Source organism: Vanessa tameamea, chromosome 23 (assembly GCF_037043105.1).
Source record: "Vanessa tameamea isolate UH-Manoa-2023 chromosome 23, ilVanTame1 primary haplotype, whole genome shotgun sequence".
In the NCBI taxonomy this organism is placed as follows: Eukaryota; Metazoa; Arthropoda; class Insecta; order Lepidoptera; family Nymphalidae; genus Vanessa; species Vanessa tameamea.
This window is the reverse complement of record NC_087331.1, coordinates 9,394,114-9,414,288: the sequence shown is the minus strand read 5'-3', so window position 1 is coordinate 9,414,288 and position 20,175 is coordinate 9,394,114. Positions and strand designations below refer to the sequence as shown.

The 20,175-nt window shown below is 35.1% G+C and overlaps 1 protein-coding gene and 2 non-coding genes across 4 annotated transcripts in view; 2 read left to right on the top strand and 1 right to left on the bottom strand.

Annotated features, from left to right (window-relative positions):
* Nox (NADPH oxidase) overlaps positions 1–20,175 on the top strand; it is a 57,930-nt gene that overhangs the window by 33,006 nt on the left and 4,749 nt on the right. For both annotated transcript variants that reach the window (XM_064218643.1, XM_064218644.1), the window contains exons 2-8: positions 15,525–15,619; positions 16,633–16,744; positions 17,639–17,736; positions 18,333–18,453; positions 18,922–19,072; positions 19,388–19,583; positions 19,875–20,101. In XM_064218643.1, the coding sequence (XP_064074713.1) occupies positions 15,525–15,619; positions 16,633–16,744; positions 17,639–17,736; positions 18,333–18,453; positions 18,922–19,072; positions 19,388–19,583; positions 19,875–20,101 (1,000 nt within the window). The remainder of the gene's footprint in view (positions 1–15,524; positions 15,620–16,632; positions 16,745–17,638; positions 17,737–18,332; positions 18,454–18,921; positions 19,073–19,387; positions 19,584–19,874; positions 20,102–20,175) is intronic.
* On the bottom strand, positions 12,421–12,624 carry LOC135194051 (small nucleolar RNA U3). The gene has a single exon (XR_010309601.1). It is a non-coding gene; the product is annotated as a small nucleolar RNA U3 (small nucleolar RNA).
* LOC135194052 (small nucleolar RNA U3) lies at positions 13,465–13,668 on the top strand. Its single transcript, XR_010309602.1, has one exon. It is a non-coding gene; the product is annotated as a small nucleolar RNA U3 (small nucleolar RNA).

The following is a 20,175-nucleotide window of genomic DNA, read 5'->3' as shown; positions in this document are numbered from 1 at the left end:
CTCTGCTTTCATCGTGTAAGAATAATCTCATCAAGACAATTAAAAAGTTGAAGTAAAATAGTAGCCCGTGAATACCCCACTGGGTTAAGCCCTCTTTTGAGCTAAATCCATCTTGCTCTTGAATAGTTTGCATGTGGTATGGCAATGTGGCAACTTTAACTACTGTTTGACTTTAACCAGCATAAAGTGAAATATAAACACTAAACTTTTTATTGGTTGTCTCGATTTGATTACATGATATTCACATTTAATTTAATTTCACGTTTTCTATTCACTGTACAAATAACTAGCTGGGATAAAATCCACACTTCGTTGCTGAAATTATATTTACTCGAATTATTTTCATATCGAATCAAATATATGTATTTTATTTAAGTAAACTTCACAATAAAACATTTTCGAAACGAGTTGGTGGTGCATTGATGCTGTAAGGAATCGTTCACACTTCGCTCAATGCCTTCAAAGTCACAGCTCACTATAAAGTTGCCTTCTTTGTGACTTCCCACTAAACAAATTTAAAAATATTTTCAATAATGATTTTAGAGCATTGCGTTTTTACTTGATGGAGGATATTGCGCAAGACCTCTGGGTAACTATGCAATACATATTATACCATCAAACAGCAATACTTAGTAATATTGTGTTTTGTTTAAAACGACCTAAAAGGTGCGATCATTTCCCACTGTTGGTGTTGCGGCTGTAACCATTTACCATCAAATTTTCCCATTTGATTAAATTTAAGACAAAATAGTTATTTTTTATCGAAATATACCTCAATAAGTCTTGAATTATAATTTTTTTATGATAATAACGTTACAAAAAATTTTTCGTTGATCTAAGATAATATTTATTAACTTTAAAGTAATTAATATCGAACACCAAAAACTTACTTTGACGTTAATTATAGCATTTATATTGCACAACGTTTCGTAAAGGCAAGGACAATATAATTTTATTTAAAAATGTGTATAAAAGTTGCAAGTCTGCGCTGTGACATTGAGGTTAATCTTCGGGTCACGCGCGGAGCATTTAACAGTATCCATGCGTTCAGTTTAACCGACATCGATAAAAGGTAACAAATTGTATAGCACACTGATTATTGCATCTAATTTTATATGATGCATTTATAAGTTAATCGTAGCTTTTATTATAGAATGAAATAAATGTGGCCTTCATAAATTTATTACTGGTTGCTTCGTGGAAAACCATCTGGATAGGTAACACCACTCATTAGATATTCTACCGCCAAACAGCAATGCTTTGATGTATTCCGGTTTGAAGGGTAAGTGAGCAAGTATAACTACAGGCACAAATGACATAACTTCTTAGCTCGCAAGGTTAGTGGCGCATTAGGGGTGTAATGATTGGTTAATTTTATTTATAGCACCAATGTCTATGGGCGGTGATGACCACTTACTTGCTCGTCCGTCTGCCTGTACTATAAAAATAAAAATATTTCTAAGATATCAATTAAGCATACATTATTTATATAACTAATATATATTTCTGATGTAACTGATCACCTCTACTGTATAACAGCAATCTTTCTTATTGTGACCTTCAGTACTATCATGACACCTTCCTGCAGTGAGCTAGTATCTATCTATTAGTATATTATAGGCTTTAATTTACTATAACCTATATCGTGAGTCTAGTTCGAGGGATATGTGAGTGCACTTATTTTGTGTGAATTCATGAATACAGTTTTTAACGAACGACATTGACACCAGATAATTGTAGAATAACTTACAGATTGTCTACACGTGTAGGTTATCGCGTTGCGAGATGAAGCGCGAACACAAATGATTACTAAACTCAATGTTTTTTATCAAATTTGAATACGCTGCCTTAGGCTCATATCTACCGGATCTCTCAAACATTTTACAATTTTTACAAGCTTTGTTTTGTTTTGTTTTGTTTCAATTGTATTTATAAATCCTTCGAATAACATCTCATTTTATTTTACTAAGGGCCGACCTAATAGCCTTTTCGGCCGTTGGTTAACCGGTCCACGGTTCAAATCTCAGATCAGTAACAATTTATTAGCTTGTCCAGTTTTAGACCACGTATTATAATGGGATCAACTTCCATTTTTATTGAATTTAAAACACGAATAATGTAGGCGGACGTAATAAATAATAATATAATTATAACTTATACGATCCATAAATATTGAATCAATGGAGATATTAAACACTATAATGTGCACTCGTTTCAAAACAAAATGCCAATTATAATTTATGAGAACCGCATTAACATTGATCTAAATACAGTATCCGTCACACAAAGGGCACACTTCTGTGCCACATTTGAATATAATAGCGAACTTATCTATAAATAGAATCGTTAAAATGTCTGTTTATGTAAATGCATAGGAGATTAATGATGATTGAATATTATAAGAACCCGATGTCTTGTTGCGTTATGTCACAAGACAATGTTAATAGTAACTGTGGTTGCATCGTCTAGTGGCAAGTATATAGAGCAGACCCAGAGGTTCTACGTTCAAGCCCAAATACTATTGGGAGTTTGGAAGTTGGCTGTGTACAATCTCGTGCTTCGGCTGTTGTTGCTAAGGCTAATCTTTCTCCGTTTGCGTCAGATGGTCCCATTTGATAATCGTAAGGAAATAAAAAAATAATCCATATTACACAAAGATTATTTAAATATATTTTAGTTTTGGTCGGACGAATTCATTTATCGATATATAACTCGTCTAGGCCCCGTGGGTGGTCTTTTGCTTACAGAACAAGAATAAAACGTGCATGATTATAAAGGACATAAAAAATATTTTAATAATTTAGACGTTTAACCTTTAATATTTTAATGTTATATTGCAAAATATATTTATGCAGACTGTAATTATGACAGTCATTGCACAAATAAGGTTAATTAATATCATCAAATGATTTTGCAATGAAGCCGTATAAAACATACTTAAACAAAAACCAGTTGAAAAGTAATTCAAGTGATTGGTTCCGTATTAAAGGAAAACGAACGAAATATATTGTACTTGTTTTGGCAGTATATATACCTACTGAAACTAATATAAAAATTAACGGTAAAGCAAAGATTACACGGATTACGTTCAAATTTACAATAAGGAGTGACCCCAAGTTACAATACAAGATAAATTTAATTTATACAATTATGGTTTTAAAAAAAAAAATTACCTTTTTTATTTTATTTCACGTTAAAAATTAAACGGTACCCTAATAGTCTTAAATGAGGTCACCCCACACATGAAACATTTGAATCAAATCGTTATCTAGATTCATGACACCTGATACCTTTTACCGGACATGCGACATGTGTGCAACATCCGGCAAAGCCTTACACTATTGTCTATGATACCTCGACCGCCAGTTATCGACGTGATAAAAGGGAGTAATGTATTTAACTTTATCATTGCATTTAAAATATCACTCATAATCAGCCTGTAAATTTCCCACTGCTGGGCTAAGGCCTCCTCTCCCGTTGAGGAGAAGGTATGGGGCATATTCCAGCACGCTGCTCCAATGCGGGTTGGTGGAATACACATGTGGCAGAATTTCGTTGAAATTAGACACATGCAGGTTTCCTCACGATGTTTTCCTTCACCGCCGAGCACGAGATGAATTATAAACACAAATTAAGCACATGAAAATTCAGTGGTGCCTGCCTGGGTTTGAACCCGCATACATCGGTTAAGATGCACGCGTTCTTACCACTGGGCCATCTCGGGTAAAATAAATAAATAAATATCACTCACAGACAATAATTGCAACATGAATGTAGTAATATTGATAATATTTAATTTAAACCTTAATAATGCATATTTATTAAAAAATTTATTCAATTCTGGTTTTATATTGACTTTTAGCATATATTATAACATGTAAGCGTTAACTATTAATCTTTATAATATAAAAATTGGATTAGTTAGCTGTTAATTCAAACAATTTGTCCGTGTTTTTTAACTTTTTAAATTTCTTACGTTATAGTAAATGATCAGCAATGTCTTACACTGTTGATGTTTTCTGATGACTTTAGACGAGGGTCTGCATCACAGGACGCTCAAGACGAGCATATTCTGAGCCAATACGTTCCGAACTCGATTCTCATTACTTATCCCTCCCCATAGTGATGCAGTCAAAACTAAGTACAATAAAGCATATTAGAAAAACTGAACCTTCTTACGTCATGCCTCTTATGTCAATAATTAAGAGACTCTCGTTTTAGAAACTGGAACTTAACAAACTATAATGATCTAGATGTCGTGCTGACTGATTTTGGTCAAAGGCACCCATGCCCTGGGACACAAGCCAACTGCGCAGGACATACAGTGCATAAGTGTAAATCCACAACAGCGCGATTTTTAAGACATTTTCTGCCTCGCACAACCACTCTGTGGAACCAGCTTTCGCCGGCGGTTTTTCCGAACCGATACGACTTGGGAACCTTCAAGAAAAGAGCGTACTCTTTCCTGAAAGGCCGGCAACGCACCTGCAAGCCCCCCGGTGTTGCAGATGTCCATGGGCGGTGGTAGTCACTTTCCATCAGGTGAGCCTCCTGCTCGTTTGCCACCTATAACATAAAAAAAAAACAAAAAATAAGTGTGTGCACAAACATAGGTCTGTTGCCACAATCGGCCGATTTACCGATGGGAGTGTACACACTTCCCACTTCAAGGTTGCTACTGAGAGGTTTTCGACGGAAATAATAAATACTTTTCATCGGCCCGATCTGGGGTTTGAATCCAGGACTTCAGGATTGAAGTCTTATATCTGGCCACTATGTCAACAATATAGTTAAAACCAAACTCTCCACCCACAACAAACCAAACGACCAAATCCTCTGAGACATTATTTGATAGCCGATAACTGTCCTTAGGACATAATGTAACTTACTTTAACTTAAAATTAAACATGAAGTAAAATAAACATAGTGATAAACATGATAACGGATTACAAAATTCACTAACAATTTACAAAATCCGTTACGTGTCCAACTTATTGACTACGCGATAAATAAAATAGGATATGAAAAAGTGACACACGGTTGTTGTGATTCAATAAAAAATACCCACCTCACTTGAATCGCTAGTATATAATCTATAAATAAAGTTTAAAAAGACCCAAAAACTACTATGTAACAGCAAAAATAATGGATGAACGTTATATTACAAAATAATATTAATAATAAGATATGATTTTATCTGACTCGTAAGATCGTAAGTAAAATTACAGTAAATTTACTGATGGCTTTGGGTAGCCCACTCTGGGTAGATAAAATCAACTAATTCGCCTGGCAGCTTTACTTTGCATCGCTGTGTTGAGTTTAAAGTGAGCCAATCAATGTAACAAGCACAAGGGTATATAGTATCTTTTATAGACTGACGGCTCCCTGCATGAGAGCTGTCAAGCGAAAAGTAAACTTAACAAAACCACCGTCAATTAGTCATTAAAAAATAAACAATCTTGCTGTCTACCCCTATCTTGCTAAATTGCCATACTGATTACACTAATAACAGTGTTAGAGATTGCGTATGGCCGTACGTTTTAAACGTAATCCTTAACATATATATTTAACATATATAATTACCATACAGCGTCTGACGTCACTATTAATTTAAAATAACTGCATGTCTAGCTCGAGGCGCGTGATTACTGTCAATACGTGACCTAGATTTTAAACGAGACTTGATAATCTAGATTTTGTTGGACAGCCGACTTTCAGATTTCAGAAGTTTTAAGGGTTTGATAGATAAATAAACGCACATTTAAAATTTTAAACGAGTATAAGAACAAAAGGAAGATTTATAAAATGGTCCACCTTTGGGCATATTTTTTTTCTCGCTGGATAATAGCTCTTACGTGTTTTCGCCTCGTATTGTATGTGGGATTCACCGGTGCTGGGAACGCCTGTTGCGGCCCAGCTCACCGGAATATCCACTAAAAAAACCAGCGGTACCTACTCCGTCTCTTCAGGGGGCATCACGGGATCGCTTGCGCATGCGGCCGTGACTCCTTTGGGTATATGGGTGGGTGTTCGCGGTGTTAATAGAAACAACCTCTCTATATGAGTAAGCATTTATTACTGTCCCCCTTAGGGATATGCATCAAGTATTATAATATAATATATATGTATACAGCTATGGGTATTACATGCCCATCCAAAAATATTAAAAAAATGTAAAACTAAAATACATGTATATTTTTTTGATCATATAGTTATTATATGATTAACAAAATTTTATGATTAAAAAAAAATTATATATGTAAGTGTTTAATCTATATTTCTCAATTACTTATATATTTTTCCATTTCTCTTTACTTATGCTATATGACATATCTTACTTAATAATTAGTACATAAGAAATATAACATAGTTTTCATTTAATAACATATATTGTTTCTGATTATAATTGTTAACTATCAAGTTTCACATTAATCATTCTTTTTTTTTTCTGCGACACAAATAATAATAAAAATGGCAACGGCAGTTAAAACATTGAAAACTTAAAATTATAATGCAGTATCAAGTATCTGATTTTACAAAAGGTCTAGTTCGGTTTTTGTGAATTACCATAGGTTTATTCTTATAATTTATTTTTATATTTGGTTCTGTGATTTCTAAGATTTCAAAGGGACCAATATACGAAGGATCAAATGTATTTGTAATTTATTCATTTTTAAGTAAAATCATGACACCAACTTTATACTTAATGGGATTAATATTCTTATCATAATTAATTTTTCTTATCTGTTTACTATTAATTAAGTTCTCTCTTGCATCATATTGCGATTTTTGTAACCGATACCTGAGTTGTTGGGGATAATTAACATGTTATACGAAGGATCTATATCCGACATTATATTACTTGGTAGGCGACATTGTTTCCCAAACATAAGTTCATAAGGTGTATATTGCGTTGCTGTATGCACCGTGGTGTTAAATGCAAAACACCAGTAGGGTAACCATGCGCTCCAATTGTGCGGTTCACCATCTGTTAGTATACGAAGGAAAGAAATCAAATTTTTATGTGTATTTTCTAGAGACCCAATGGATTGGTGATGATAAGCAGTGGATGTAACCTGTTTTATTCCTAAAATTTGACATACCTGTGTCATAACATTAGATACAAATTTGGTACCCTTGTCTGATATTGTCTGTGACGGAATGCCGTAGCGTAAAATGAAGTTATTTACAAAACTTGTCGCCACTGACAGCGTATCTTTACTTGTTAAGGGATAGGCCTCAACAAACTTACTTAGGTCACACTGCATTGTGAGTATATAACTATGATTAAAACTATCCTTATATACGGGCCCAACTAAATCTAGATATATTCTATCAAATGCGGATTTACCAGTATCCGTAAGAACAATTGGTTGTTTTATATATCTATTTAAACGTTTATACCTAAGTCAGTTACCGCATCGACTAACATAATCCGTCACATCTTTGTACAATCCTGGCCAGAAATATATTTTTTTATTATTGTTTAACATTCTTCTAATGCCGGCGTGGCCACTCGTCGGCAAGATATGATAGTCCTTTAATATTATTCGCTTGGTCTCGTCATCGCTTGTTTTGTGGACACCCTTTGAAATAAATAATCGCGGTTCGGACCAATTAGGCTTCTCGTTTATTGTACGCGTTATATCTTTTATAAATTGAGTTTTATCAATATTTTTTACGATAAAGAGACTATCAAGTTTTGACTCTTTACAAAAACAATCCAACTCCCTCACAAAGGCAGCTCGTGCACTGTGATCGGCAAGAGGGATTGACGTATATTATTGATTTCAAAGGTTTATAAAAAAAACACTTAGATTTTCCTTTCACGCTATCATCTATCTTTTTCCAGAGATTTTCATCCACAAACAATAGTTCTACACAATCCTTTTGTTTTTTAAGAGTTCCCACAACTTTTGGGCGATCAGTCCAATCGCTCAAGGTAACCTTATCGACCAAAGGGTTGTCATCCTTCTGCAACATATTTCTATCATACATTTTTTGATGATTCTTACTACGAAAATTACCGCGGCGTACATAATTATGACCTCTATTATAAGCTCGAGAAGGTTGATATTGTCCTCTCGGCGGATAAGAGGTGCGCTATGTACTTGATGGGCCTATGTTACGTACCGGTCGATTTTGCTGTGGACGCCCGAAACTTCCAGCACCATTTCCTCTAAATCTACCACGAGAGTTCCTAAACGTAACTGCATTACTTCGATTCCATAAATAGACTGACTCTTCCCTATCCTGGCGGTACGACGCCTCCTCGTCCTTCGCCCCTCTAATAGCATCCTTCAGTGCCGTGTAATTACGGGCTGTTAAAATAGTACCAATTTGACGATTTCTCAAGCCACTAACGAAACTTTTAATAGCTATTTTTTCGTATAGCGGCCGTAGTGTCTTAAAGGCATTTTGATCGCCATCGGCTTGTCAAATTGTCAAATCGACAAATAAGTTTTCTATTTTACTCGCATACTGGTCTAATGAAGATCCGTTTTGTTTTATTTGCACTAACTCATTGTGAATGGCCGTATCCGATTTTTTTGTTAGTATATGTGTCCGCATATCGCTTAGCAGTTCGTCACACGAGTGATTCTAAAAGTCTTAACTTAGCATTTTGTGTTAGGCATCCAGTGTGGAATCCTTTGTCATCCAGTGTGGAGTCGTACAGCTCGATTGCGTCTGTCAGGTTCCTAGTGACCTGCTCGTCACCTATCATAACAGGGAGCATAGACACCTCTGTTTTAAAATTAAAAGTTTCCATTGTAATAGTTTTAACACCTAACTCCACCTTAGAACTCGATTGGAAGCAATAATCCTTAGAACAAAATGTTTCAATTTTTAAATAAACGTCCTTTATTAAATCGCAATATGACTGTATATCAGATAACGCTTGACCTTTGATTTCTTTATTTTCAATCTGTTCACTTAGAATATTTGAACACACGTAAAATTTTTTTGTAATTTAGATGCTTCGTTTAATTTTCGTTGTAATATATCCTTTGTTCTCCTGGCAGAGCTTAGTTTAACTACAGGTTCTTTAATATACTTTAGACCTTCGTATATATTTTTTAAATCTCTAGCCATTACAAAATTTACTTAATAAAATTTATTCTGACGATAGACAGAATGATTACAACAAAAGTTAATCATGTTTCAACGAATAATTATAATATATATTTTTTCATTTACATTAGACATTGCTTACGGTATACAAACATAATCTACAAAATAATTATAGTATTCGAATTAAAACAAAAATATTTTTGGATACCCAATTGCATCCTGCGTAGTTTGCGTACGGATTTCACTTTACTCTCCCTTTGCACTGTTTTACACTCACTCAACACTTATTTATTTTCTCAACGTCACGGGGGCTGGAGCCTCTCGATGACCTTCGTAGTAAACAGTAGGTTCCGGAGGTCCTGGGTTTGATCTTAGGAAGGAGCGTCTTAGATTTTGCATCGTAGTTTCCTCCCTTATCCACGCCAAATGACATCTTTTATAAATCTTATAAACTGCGTATAATACTCCAATTCCCAAAATTGTGCAAATTATGACTAGCACAACACTAATGGTACATAGGTGTCCTTTTAACTAGGCAAGGTCGCCATATAAGGATGGGTGTTCGCGGTGTTAATAGAAACAACCTCTCTTCATGAGTAAGCATTTATTACTGTCCCCCTTAGGGATATGCATCAAGTATTATAATATAATATATATGTATATAGCTATGGGTATTACAACTCCGAGATGGCCCAGTGGTTAGAACGCGTGCATCTTAACCGATGATTTCGGGTTCAAACCCAGGCAGGCACCACTGAATTTTCATGTGCTTAATTTGTGTTTATAATTCATCTCGTGCTCGGCGGTGAAGGAAAACATCGTGAGGAAACCTGCATGTGTCTAATTTCAACGAAATTCTGTCACATGTGTATTCCACCAACTCGCATTGGAGCAGCGTGGTGGAATATGCTCCATACCTTCTCCTCAACGGGAGAGGAGGCCTTAGCCCAGCAGTGGGAAATTTACAGGCTGATTATGTTATGTTTTATTAGAACTCAACGTAGTGACAGCGGTTTGGAAGAGTAAATTATAAAACTAAATTAATTAAATACTAAACTAACCCTTACCCTTATGTACCTTTAATATATAAAGTAAATAAATGTACTAAAATTTCAACGCACACGTATTTACATACAAACAACGATAAAATAAATAAAACCAATCATTACACCTCGTGACATGTAAACGGTACGATCTGTTCAAGAGTTCACAAACACCTCGGGACATCACGATTTGATGTTATAAAGTAGTGCTGAACCTTCAGATAGATAGTATTGATAGGATCACTTCTATGTATCCGAAGGTTCAGGGAATTTTTAGGCTTTAATTAAAGGATCTTGCAAACTTATCAGAAGGAAATCCCGTTGAACACTTTTCACGTAACCATAACATCGGGTATACTTTTTACATTCATCAGCTTGTTTCATGACGTTTTATCAATTTTGCAATCTCTTACGGTACCCCTAAGCGAGTTTCATGAGTACAAAACGTCTCTCTCAAAATACACCACGTAGACTTTTTAAATGAGGCGATCGTATCGATGTCTTCGCGTTTTCCATATGGTACAGGTTAAAAATTTAAATCTCGATGTTTATTATTTTTTGTAATTAATTGAAGATTACTACTTCTTCGCTGTCGAGATTCGTTTCATTTTGAGAGTTGAAAGCATTAGTCAGTTTGAAAATGAAACACAAAATGGCGATTTTTTTTAAACAATTTACTAGTCAAACGAGTCAGCTAAACACAATCTCAATATTTCGTATTATTTTTTTACATGGTCACAATGTTACATAATTGTTGGTTGTAATTTTAATTTAAATCGCGGTGAGTCCACCAATTAGTGCGTATTTGACACAATGTTGTAATATGCACGGTTCGGTCAATCTCAATTATTTTTATATTTAATCTGTTCGAAGTAATAACAAGATAAGCCGATACACTTTCTTGCAAGCGCGTCGAGAAAGGTACGCTGACTCATCACTCAATATTTTACCAACAAACAGCAAAACTTAGTAACTACTGAGTTTCTTGTCGGTTCTTCTCAGTAGAATCTACTTTCCGACCGGTGGTAGCTTTACATTTAAATTAATACTGTAACTGTAATATTTTATGAGCCTACTTGAAAAATAATATTTTGATTTTTTGTATTTCGGTTTGAAAACTGAGTGACCCAGTGTATCTATAGGCATAAGGGGCATAATATATTAGTCTCAATGTTAGTTAATGGTGGCACACTTACCATCATATGGCATATTTACAGTCTGCCTTCCATTTACAAATAAAAAAAGTTCTCACAACGATGAAATAAAATCGATGTTTACTTATCGACATAGCAACACTAATGAGACACGATCTGTCAAGTGAACTGTCAAAGCGATGTCGTGCGACACGGGTCAAAATGCTCGATGACAGCCGCCCACGTGTGGGCCACATTCCTGTAGTTGTTTCATAAATTATAGACACAGTAAGCGTCATCGAAGTTAACAATAAAAGAAATATTTACAATTGGTCCGCCCAAGAAAATTGCGAAACCTATGACAGGTTTTGTTTTGATTTCATATCATTGTAAACTGCAGTAACTACTCAACTTACAACAAAACTAAACCTTATTTAAATAAAATGTTTAATGACAAATAATATACATTAGTTCAGTTAGAATTGGAGTTTGTCGATAGCAATTTTATTTTATTTCGTTTATGTTTTTAATTTTTTTTATACAGCCGTAGTACCGATCTCTAGCCGGCCTTTTTTCCGTTCTCTAAAATTAGTTCATTTTTTTATTTGTTAGTAAATTGAAATCAAGAATCCTCTTTATTTTTCTGCACATCTACTGGCGCACAGGCTGGAGCTCTTCAAAATTAGACCATAACCGATGTTTAATTTTCAGCTATCGTCCCTTAATCACTGGGACCAAAATTGATAACTGCTTAAAGATTAAATAATTTATTGACTGAATTCGATATACGAGAAGGTAATAAATATAATGGGTTGTGAAAAGTGAATGACTAAAGTAATCTTAACCATAGTCATTAGAATATATAGTAGTGTGGCATATCGTTAGACTATCGATAGTTAAGGTGTTACCGATAGTATGGATAGTCTATCGATAGTTTTGTCACGTGTCAATACTATCGATTGCATCGATAGCTATCCATCGATACCCATGAGCAATACTATCGATAGTATTGCTCATGGAGAGCTGTCGATATTATCGATAGTATTGATCATAACGATACTATAGATATCCTGAATAGTTTTGGAGATCAACTATCGATAGTGAAGCTATCGATAGTTCTGCAACGCTGATATATAGAAAGTGACGTTTATTTACTAGTAATGATTTTTAAAGCCGCTCAGACAGCGACGACGCCCCTCGCCCCCCTCCCGAAGGAGAGGAGTGAACGATCATCGAGGACTGACGGCCGAAGCCGTCGTCCGCCTCACGCTCAGGACGCCGCGCCACGTCTCCTCATCGCGACTGGTACGATCACACGTAGTGTGTTGATCTCGTGAAGAGCTTACTATAGAAATGATCCTATGAAGTAAGGTCTTGTCGAAACTAAACTTTTCAGCGATAGTGATTCGACGAGTAAGAATTTGGCAAGCGCGATTCAGAAAAGCCGTAACCTTGAACAGCGACATCTAACGGTGTAAAACAAAATCTCTTAGTCTTCAGCAGTTTTAGTTTACTAGCGATATCTATTGGTGTAATTTAAAAGCATTATTCAACTGCTGATTTGACAATGAATCTTTAACAATGAATGAATTTATCCTTAAGCGTCTTTTAAACCAGTGGTTTAGAGAATCAGCCATAATAATTGTTGCAGTTTATTGGTTTCGACAATCCTAACAAAAAATATATTCGTGTTATCTCTACAAGCGTTGACATCGTCAATGTCTTGATAAAAAAATGTTTTTTTTTATAAGTTAATGGCGCTATAAGAAATATTAATCATTCCATACATCGCTAACGCGCCGCTAACCTTAGGAAAAAAGATATTATATCCCCTGTGCCTGCAGTTACACTGGCTTATTCACCATTCAAATCGGAACACAACAATACTCACAACACTACTGCTGTTTGGCGGTAGAATATTATGAGTGGGTTGGTACCTACGCACGGGCTTGAACAAAGCCCTACCATCAAGTTTAATAAAGTACAAGATTTGAAGTTAAATTAATAATTAAAAAACAGTTCAGAACAGTTGAATCAGTCATACAACGTGTTTATGAATTACGCTAATGGAATCACCAATAAACTTAATCCGCTGAGGACTAAGCGATTTTATTTTGCGCCGTTAGATGTCGCTGTTCAAAGTTACGGCCTTTCTTAATCGCGCTTGCCAAATTCTTACTCGTCGAATCACTATCGTGGAAAGTTTTAGTTTCGACAAGACCTTACTTCATAGGATCATTTCTATAGTAAGCTCTTCACGAGATCAACACACTACGTGTGATCGTACCAGTCGCGATGAGGAGACGTGGCGCGGCGTCCTGAGCGTGAGGCGGACGACGGCTTCGGCCGTCAGTCCTCGATGATCGTTCACTCCTCTCCTTCGGGAGGGGGGCGAGGGGCGTTGTCGCTGTCTGAGCGGCTTTGATTAATTTAATCTTCTTATAGCATTGTTTGGTGATAGTTCACTATGAGAGAACAACAATAAAAAAACTATTTTGCGCATGTCTAAATGCACATAACTTATACATATATGTATGTATGACAACCTCCACGACCCGGTCCAAGTGGAATATGAATATCATAATTCGTAGCGTCACTTACTGGGTCCAATCTGAACCATTCACTCAAATACATACAAAAAAAGATCATCAAAATTGGTCCAACCATTTACAAGTTCAGATACACACACACATACAAGAGATTTATGAACACAAAGATAAATAGCGAACTACTGTTTGATTACCGCTTTTTAAGTCTTTCAAAAAATAATACCTGTCTAATTGACGTATTTTACAAAGATAACAGGTTTAAGTCAGTTTAAGCAAGGACCAAGCACTTTTCATATGTTTATCGTGTGCTTATAATTAATCTTATGTCGGGACGAATCCTGGAGGTGACGGATGAAATTCTGCCTCATTTGTTGAATACACATGAGGCTATCTTGGAGAGTGGTGAGCAAAGCTCCAAATGCTTTTATCAAAACAAGAGAAGACCTTCGCCCACGCAGTGGGAAATTAACTGTTATTTTAATTTTTTACAACTATCAAATAAAAACCTTAAATCAAAATATTCTTTATAAATAAGGCTCATAAAAGCACACTTGAAATTAGATCTACCGGCAAGAAACTCAGTAGTTATTTTTTTCCACCATTTTAGCATACAGAATATGTCAGTAAACAACATTTTTTTTTAAATATATTCTACCAGTCAATAAATGCTACTAAGTTCACGTTTTTTTATCTTCAATATAATTTTGTGCTTTAAATTTTTAGTAGGCCAAGTAAAAAATATCTTATGAACTATTGAAGAAGTTTGTAATCGAAGCGTAAATAATACGTTAACGTTAAACCCTAAGGCCTAAGCATAGGAGATGAAATAAATAATTAGACTTAATTCTTGTAACCCCTGTAAATACAGTCACATATTCAATGTTGCATGCCACAGTTTAATAAGAACATATTATGAGTATTTAATAATAAAAAAATGGAGGTAGATTTATATTGTGTTCAACGACAAAGCAAGTGTTTATTAATCATACCACGTATTTGTGTTAATTGTTAAAAAAGTCAGTGCTTAAGATTATTATTATTAAAGTTCAACTTCAAAAATTGTAAGTATATTTTTCGAGTCTGTTATTTTAAAGTCAAATAACATAGAAACGTAATTCCATTTTTAAAACTATTTCAGTGTTCAAATGTATTTCTTCAATTTCTATTGAATAGTTATGAAAAGTGTCTCCAGGTAATATCATAAATCCAAAGTATTAGATGTTTGTTACACTTCGACACCCTTAGGACGTTCGTTACGTTGTTCTTGGGCTCCCCTTTCTCGGCTTAGTCTTAATACGACCCCAACCTTTGACGCTCTCAAGGCCAATAGGACCAACAGCAATACATAACTCAGGAAAATAAATAAATAATAACAAATTATTATTAAAATACAACAAATTAGCTGTTTCATGAGGAAAATTCGTTAAACATTACTGCTTAGCAACTGTGTACCGTTGCGTAATTTTATGCAGTTTAAAACTATTCTCAATATGGTCAATAAACAGCGCTGGATTTACAACTTGGAGGCTCTGGAACAAAAACGAAGTAGAAAACATAACCTCTAATATTACACAATACAACATATACAAGTATATATATTGATAGTTAAAAGTATACAAATAAAAAATTAACATCTTTAATTTGTAGTTCTAGTTAAAGATGAGTATTGTTAAAGATTTATTTACACATAAAGTGAAGAGATATGTAATGAATTGTTTTTGTTGCAGGATCTATTGGAGAGAATATTTCGACTATTCGACGTGGAGAGACAAGACCACCTCGTGCAGGAGGACTGGATCGAGTTCTTGAAAGAAAGATTAATGTAATGTATAAATATATTATAAAAATAATTATGTATTATCTAAATGTTTAAAGTAACTTAATAGTGCCCTGATCAAATAATACATACATTTTCGTGGTGGTAGGGCTTTGTTCAAGCCCGTCTGGGTAGGTACCACTAACTCATCAGATATTCTACCGTCAAGAAGCAGTACTCAGTATTGTTAGTCAGTAACTACAGCTACATAGGACATAACATCTTAGTTCCCAAGGTTGGCGGCGCATTGGCGAAGTAAGAATTGGTTAATACTTCTAACAGCGCCAATGTTAATGGGCGGTAGTGGCCACTTTACATCAATCGGCCCGTTTGCCGGTCCGCCTACCTAATACAAATACAAGGGGCGCAGAACAAAATATGGTACTTACGTATTAAAGGAGCAGTTAAAAAAACCGACAAGACCATATTGACTCAGAGTTAACAGAGTTTTGTCTCAATTTTGCGCAATCAAATGTATGAATCTAAGCCTTCTAGCAAAATTATCAAAAGAAATCGCAACAAATCATTGTTATAATCAAGGATCAAACCTCTACTATATACAACACTTTGTTTCCCCAAAATCGTGCGGTTTATTTCTAAACCCAACCTTTTTGTTTGCTGCGGTAGCTTTAATACGTAAGTACCCAAAATATTATAAGCCATAAGTGTGTGCACCAACAAGATACAAATTAAAACATAAATCAACTGTCAATACTTTAGTCAATTAAAAAACGCCTGAATAAATAATAATTTGTATTTATAACTCATCTCGTGCTCAATGCTCACTGAGAACATCTTATGAATATGTTATATTTTGTCAAATGAAAATATGCTTCGTGTACCACGAATACGCTTGACCAGCAGTGGGGCGATCTATTAAATTATGAAATTCAAACAAGCATTCAGTTTTGTAGTTTTAGGGTAGCATATAATTTATCTCTTACATTTTGAATACTAAGTTTAAGCCCTTTTAGTCAGATATCTATCAAAAGTGTCTAAAATATTTTTATTTATTAAAGAGAAGAAAAACAACTGGACTTCGTGGAGCAAGTGGAAAGTGTAGCGTACGTGCTCTGTGGGGACGGCGTGATTACACTTGACACCTTCCAGCTGATATTGAAGAACAAAGTGGTATATTTCAAATGTTTATGTATATCCTAACGCAGAAGAAGTAAAGATTAACAAACCTTAGCATAATATATTGTATAATTCTTAGTCTTGTTTAGTTACTACTTAATGTTACAGAAACCAGCGACATAAATCAAATCAAAATATACTTTATTCAAGTAGGCTTTTACGAGCACTTTTGAATCGTCATTTAACAAATTATTTAAAGTAAAGCGACCACCGATTCGGAATGTAGATTCTACCGAGAATAACCGGCAAGAAGCTCAGCAGTTACTCTTTTTCAACATCTAAAAATACAGTCATGTTAGTTAAATACAATTATATATGTATGTTATGTCTCCTGCCTGGAAGTCAACTAGCATTAACTCCACGCTTCTAATCAAAGACGACGTTTTTAGACATAGACAATATTACTGCTTTTTACAAATTTATACTAATATTATAAATGCGAAAGTAACTGTCTGTTTCCTCTTCACGTTTAAACAGCTGAAACGCTTTAAAAATTTTGTTAGTTAGAAGTTTGAATATCGGGAATGGACATAGGTAGCCCACTTTTTTAATTCATACTGCATGTTTAAAATTGGGAATGACAGTTTATGTGCTAAAGATAAAGTTTCCGGGGGTAAAGCCGCAGGTCCAGGTACATTACATTTTTTTTTACATTAACACCCTGTAAATTTCCCACTACTGCGCTAAGCTCTCCTCTCCCTTTGAGGAGAAGGTTTTGAAGCATATTCCACCACGCTGCTCCAATGCGGGTTGTGGAATACACATGTGGCAGAATTTAGTTTTTAGTTATTTAATTTAGTGGCAGGTCCTGGTAGTATTTAATATTCCTAGTACATATTTCGTGCGATTTGCTAATAAATGCTTGTTAATTAATTTACCTAACCACAGGTGACAAATAAACTGCTAAGAGTGATAGACATCGATGGTGACGGTTACATCACAGCTGAAGAAATTATGGAGTTTATCTCCGCAGTGTCTAGCAGCAGGTAAATTAGGTTAATAAAAAAAATAAAAATGATTATTTCATTTAATATTAAGGGTTAAAAAAAATTGGTTAATAAAGTAAATATTGAACCCGGTGTTAATGTTAAACATTTAAGTCAAAATCAATTAAAATCAAAAAATACTTTATTAAACAACGCTATAATAAGCACTTTTGGAATCATATTTTTTTTTAGAAATGTACTAAACGTAAATCTACTACTGGTTAAGAATGTAGACAGAGAAGAACCAACAAGAAACTCAGTTGTTGTTTAGAAATAAATAGGGAGAAATTTAAAAGAAACGATTTTGATTTTGTGAGATAAATTGTAATAATAGAAATTTAAATTGCTCTTTTTAAAAATAAGTTCTAAATAAAAAGTAATAAATGCAATGAAACCTTTCAAAATAGACAGAATTAAAATAATATTGAAAAATAATTTCAGTTAAGCTGTAGTTAAGTTTAATGCGTTTTTTCTCTCCCTATTAGATGCCCCGTAAACTTTTTTTTTATTTGCTCAAGTCTAAGACATACAACCCTAGTTATATTCCTTACAACGTGAACCCGACAACCCGTTACAACAGTATTATTTGTTGCTAGTCCACGAGTGGGCATCGACAAGGCGAGTGTGGATCGCTTGGAGCAGCTCTTCAAACAAACCGCAGGCGATCAGAAGGAGATCACGAGGGAACAGTTCCAGAAGATTGTTGTTTCAAAAAATGTAAGTTGTAAATAATCAATCTATGATAAGTTAAACGCACGTATTAATATCATAGTGTGGTATAATTAATTATAGTTATCACGAATACTAAAAAATAAATTAAAACACAACAGTTCTTAGGCACAAATATTGCATATTTCTCTCTAATCTAAGATTTTAATAGAAAAAATATTGATAAAAAAAAAAATAAGGATTTTTCGAAATTATAACATTTATGACAATTTTCAGACCAAGATGAACAAGCGCCCCTGATGGTAAGTGATCACCTCTGCCCATAACGCTGGCACTGCAAAAAATATATATGAACAGCTTCTTAAAACAATGAGCTACCAACAACAGAAACTAAGATGTAATGAGTATGTCTCGTGCACCTGTAATCACACTGATTCACCCGATAAATATTACTAGCTTAACAAATATTTATTTCATAAGTTAATTTTAACACCCTGAAACATTTTCTCCTTCCAGCCCTTCTTTACTGAACGTGTTTTCCAAATATTCGACGAAGACAACTCGGGGACCATTTCCCATCACGAGTTCATAGAAGCAGTTCACAGGTTCGGCAGGCAGACTCCCGAGGACAAGATACGATTCCTGTTCAAAGTTTACGATTTAGATGGTAAATTATGTAATATATTATGAAAAATACTTTTGAAATAATGCAAAATTGGTTAAAATAATTGTAAAAGTAGATTAAAGCTTTTATAATAAATTTATGGCGATGATAATCCCTTTTTTGTTTATTTTAAAATTTTAACTTAATTTGGTTTGGTCATTTTTAAAGGAGATTATGTTGATTTAAGAAATTTATATTTTGTTTGACTAAAAGCTAAACCACGAAAATGTCCATGAAGACTAGTCACAGGACAGTTGTTAGAACGGTCTCGCGCACTGACTGCTAGGATCGCTTATAATGTAACCGGCGCGTGCGCAGGCGACGGGCTGATCCAGCACCGCGAGCTGCAGCACGTGATGCGCGCCTGCATGCACGAGAACGGCATGCAGTTCTCGGAGCAGCAGCTGCTGGAGCTGACGGGCGCCATGTGCGAGGACGCGCGCGCGCTCACGTACGAGGCGCTGCGCGACCTGCTGCGGCGCCACGGCGGCCTGCTCGAGAACCTCTCCATCAGGTGCGCGCCAGACTACGAGGGGCTTAATATGAACTTATTTTCGTCCTTTTGAGATTTCAACTCGACTTTGATTCATTTTTATAAAGGTCTGTTTTAGTTCGCATGTCTAGCTTCCGACTATCGAATTTTCCCGGAGCGCATTTTGTGTATTTGATTTAAGTTCCAGATTTTTTTGACGGATGGAAGGAATGCCACAAAAACAGTTTCATCATATAGCATACGTAACATTACACGTTAAATAATTATGATTTCTTTATCTTACCTGTTTAACGGGTACAATTTTATCCACAGCATAGATCGTTGGCTGGTCCCAACGAATCCAAAACCCGAGCCGATGTCTCTCTACCAAAGATTTTTGAAGATGAAGCCGTACCAGCTCTCGGTGCCGTACTTCAAAAATAACTACGTGTACGTCACGTATTTATTCCTGTTCTTTCTCGTCAACCTCGGCCTTTTCATCGCGAGGATTGTTGAATACTGGGAGTCTAATGTCTTCGTCATGTTCGCGAGAGCTTGCGGTGAGTGATGATTGAGAAGGGCATTTCGCTGAAGTTATCGTACGTGACTGTCTGTATATAATTTTCTCGCGGGC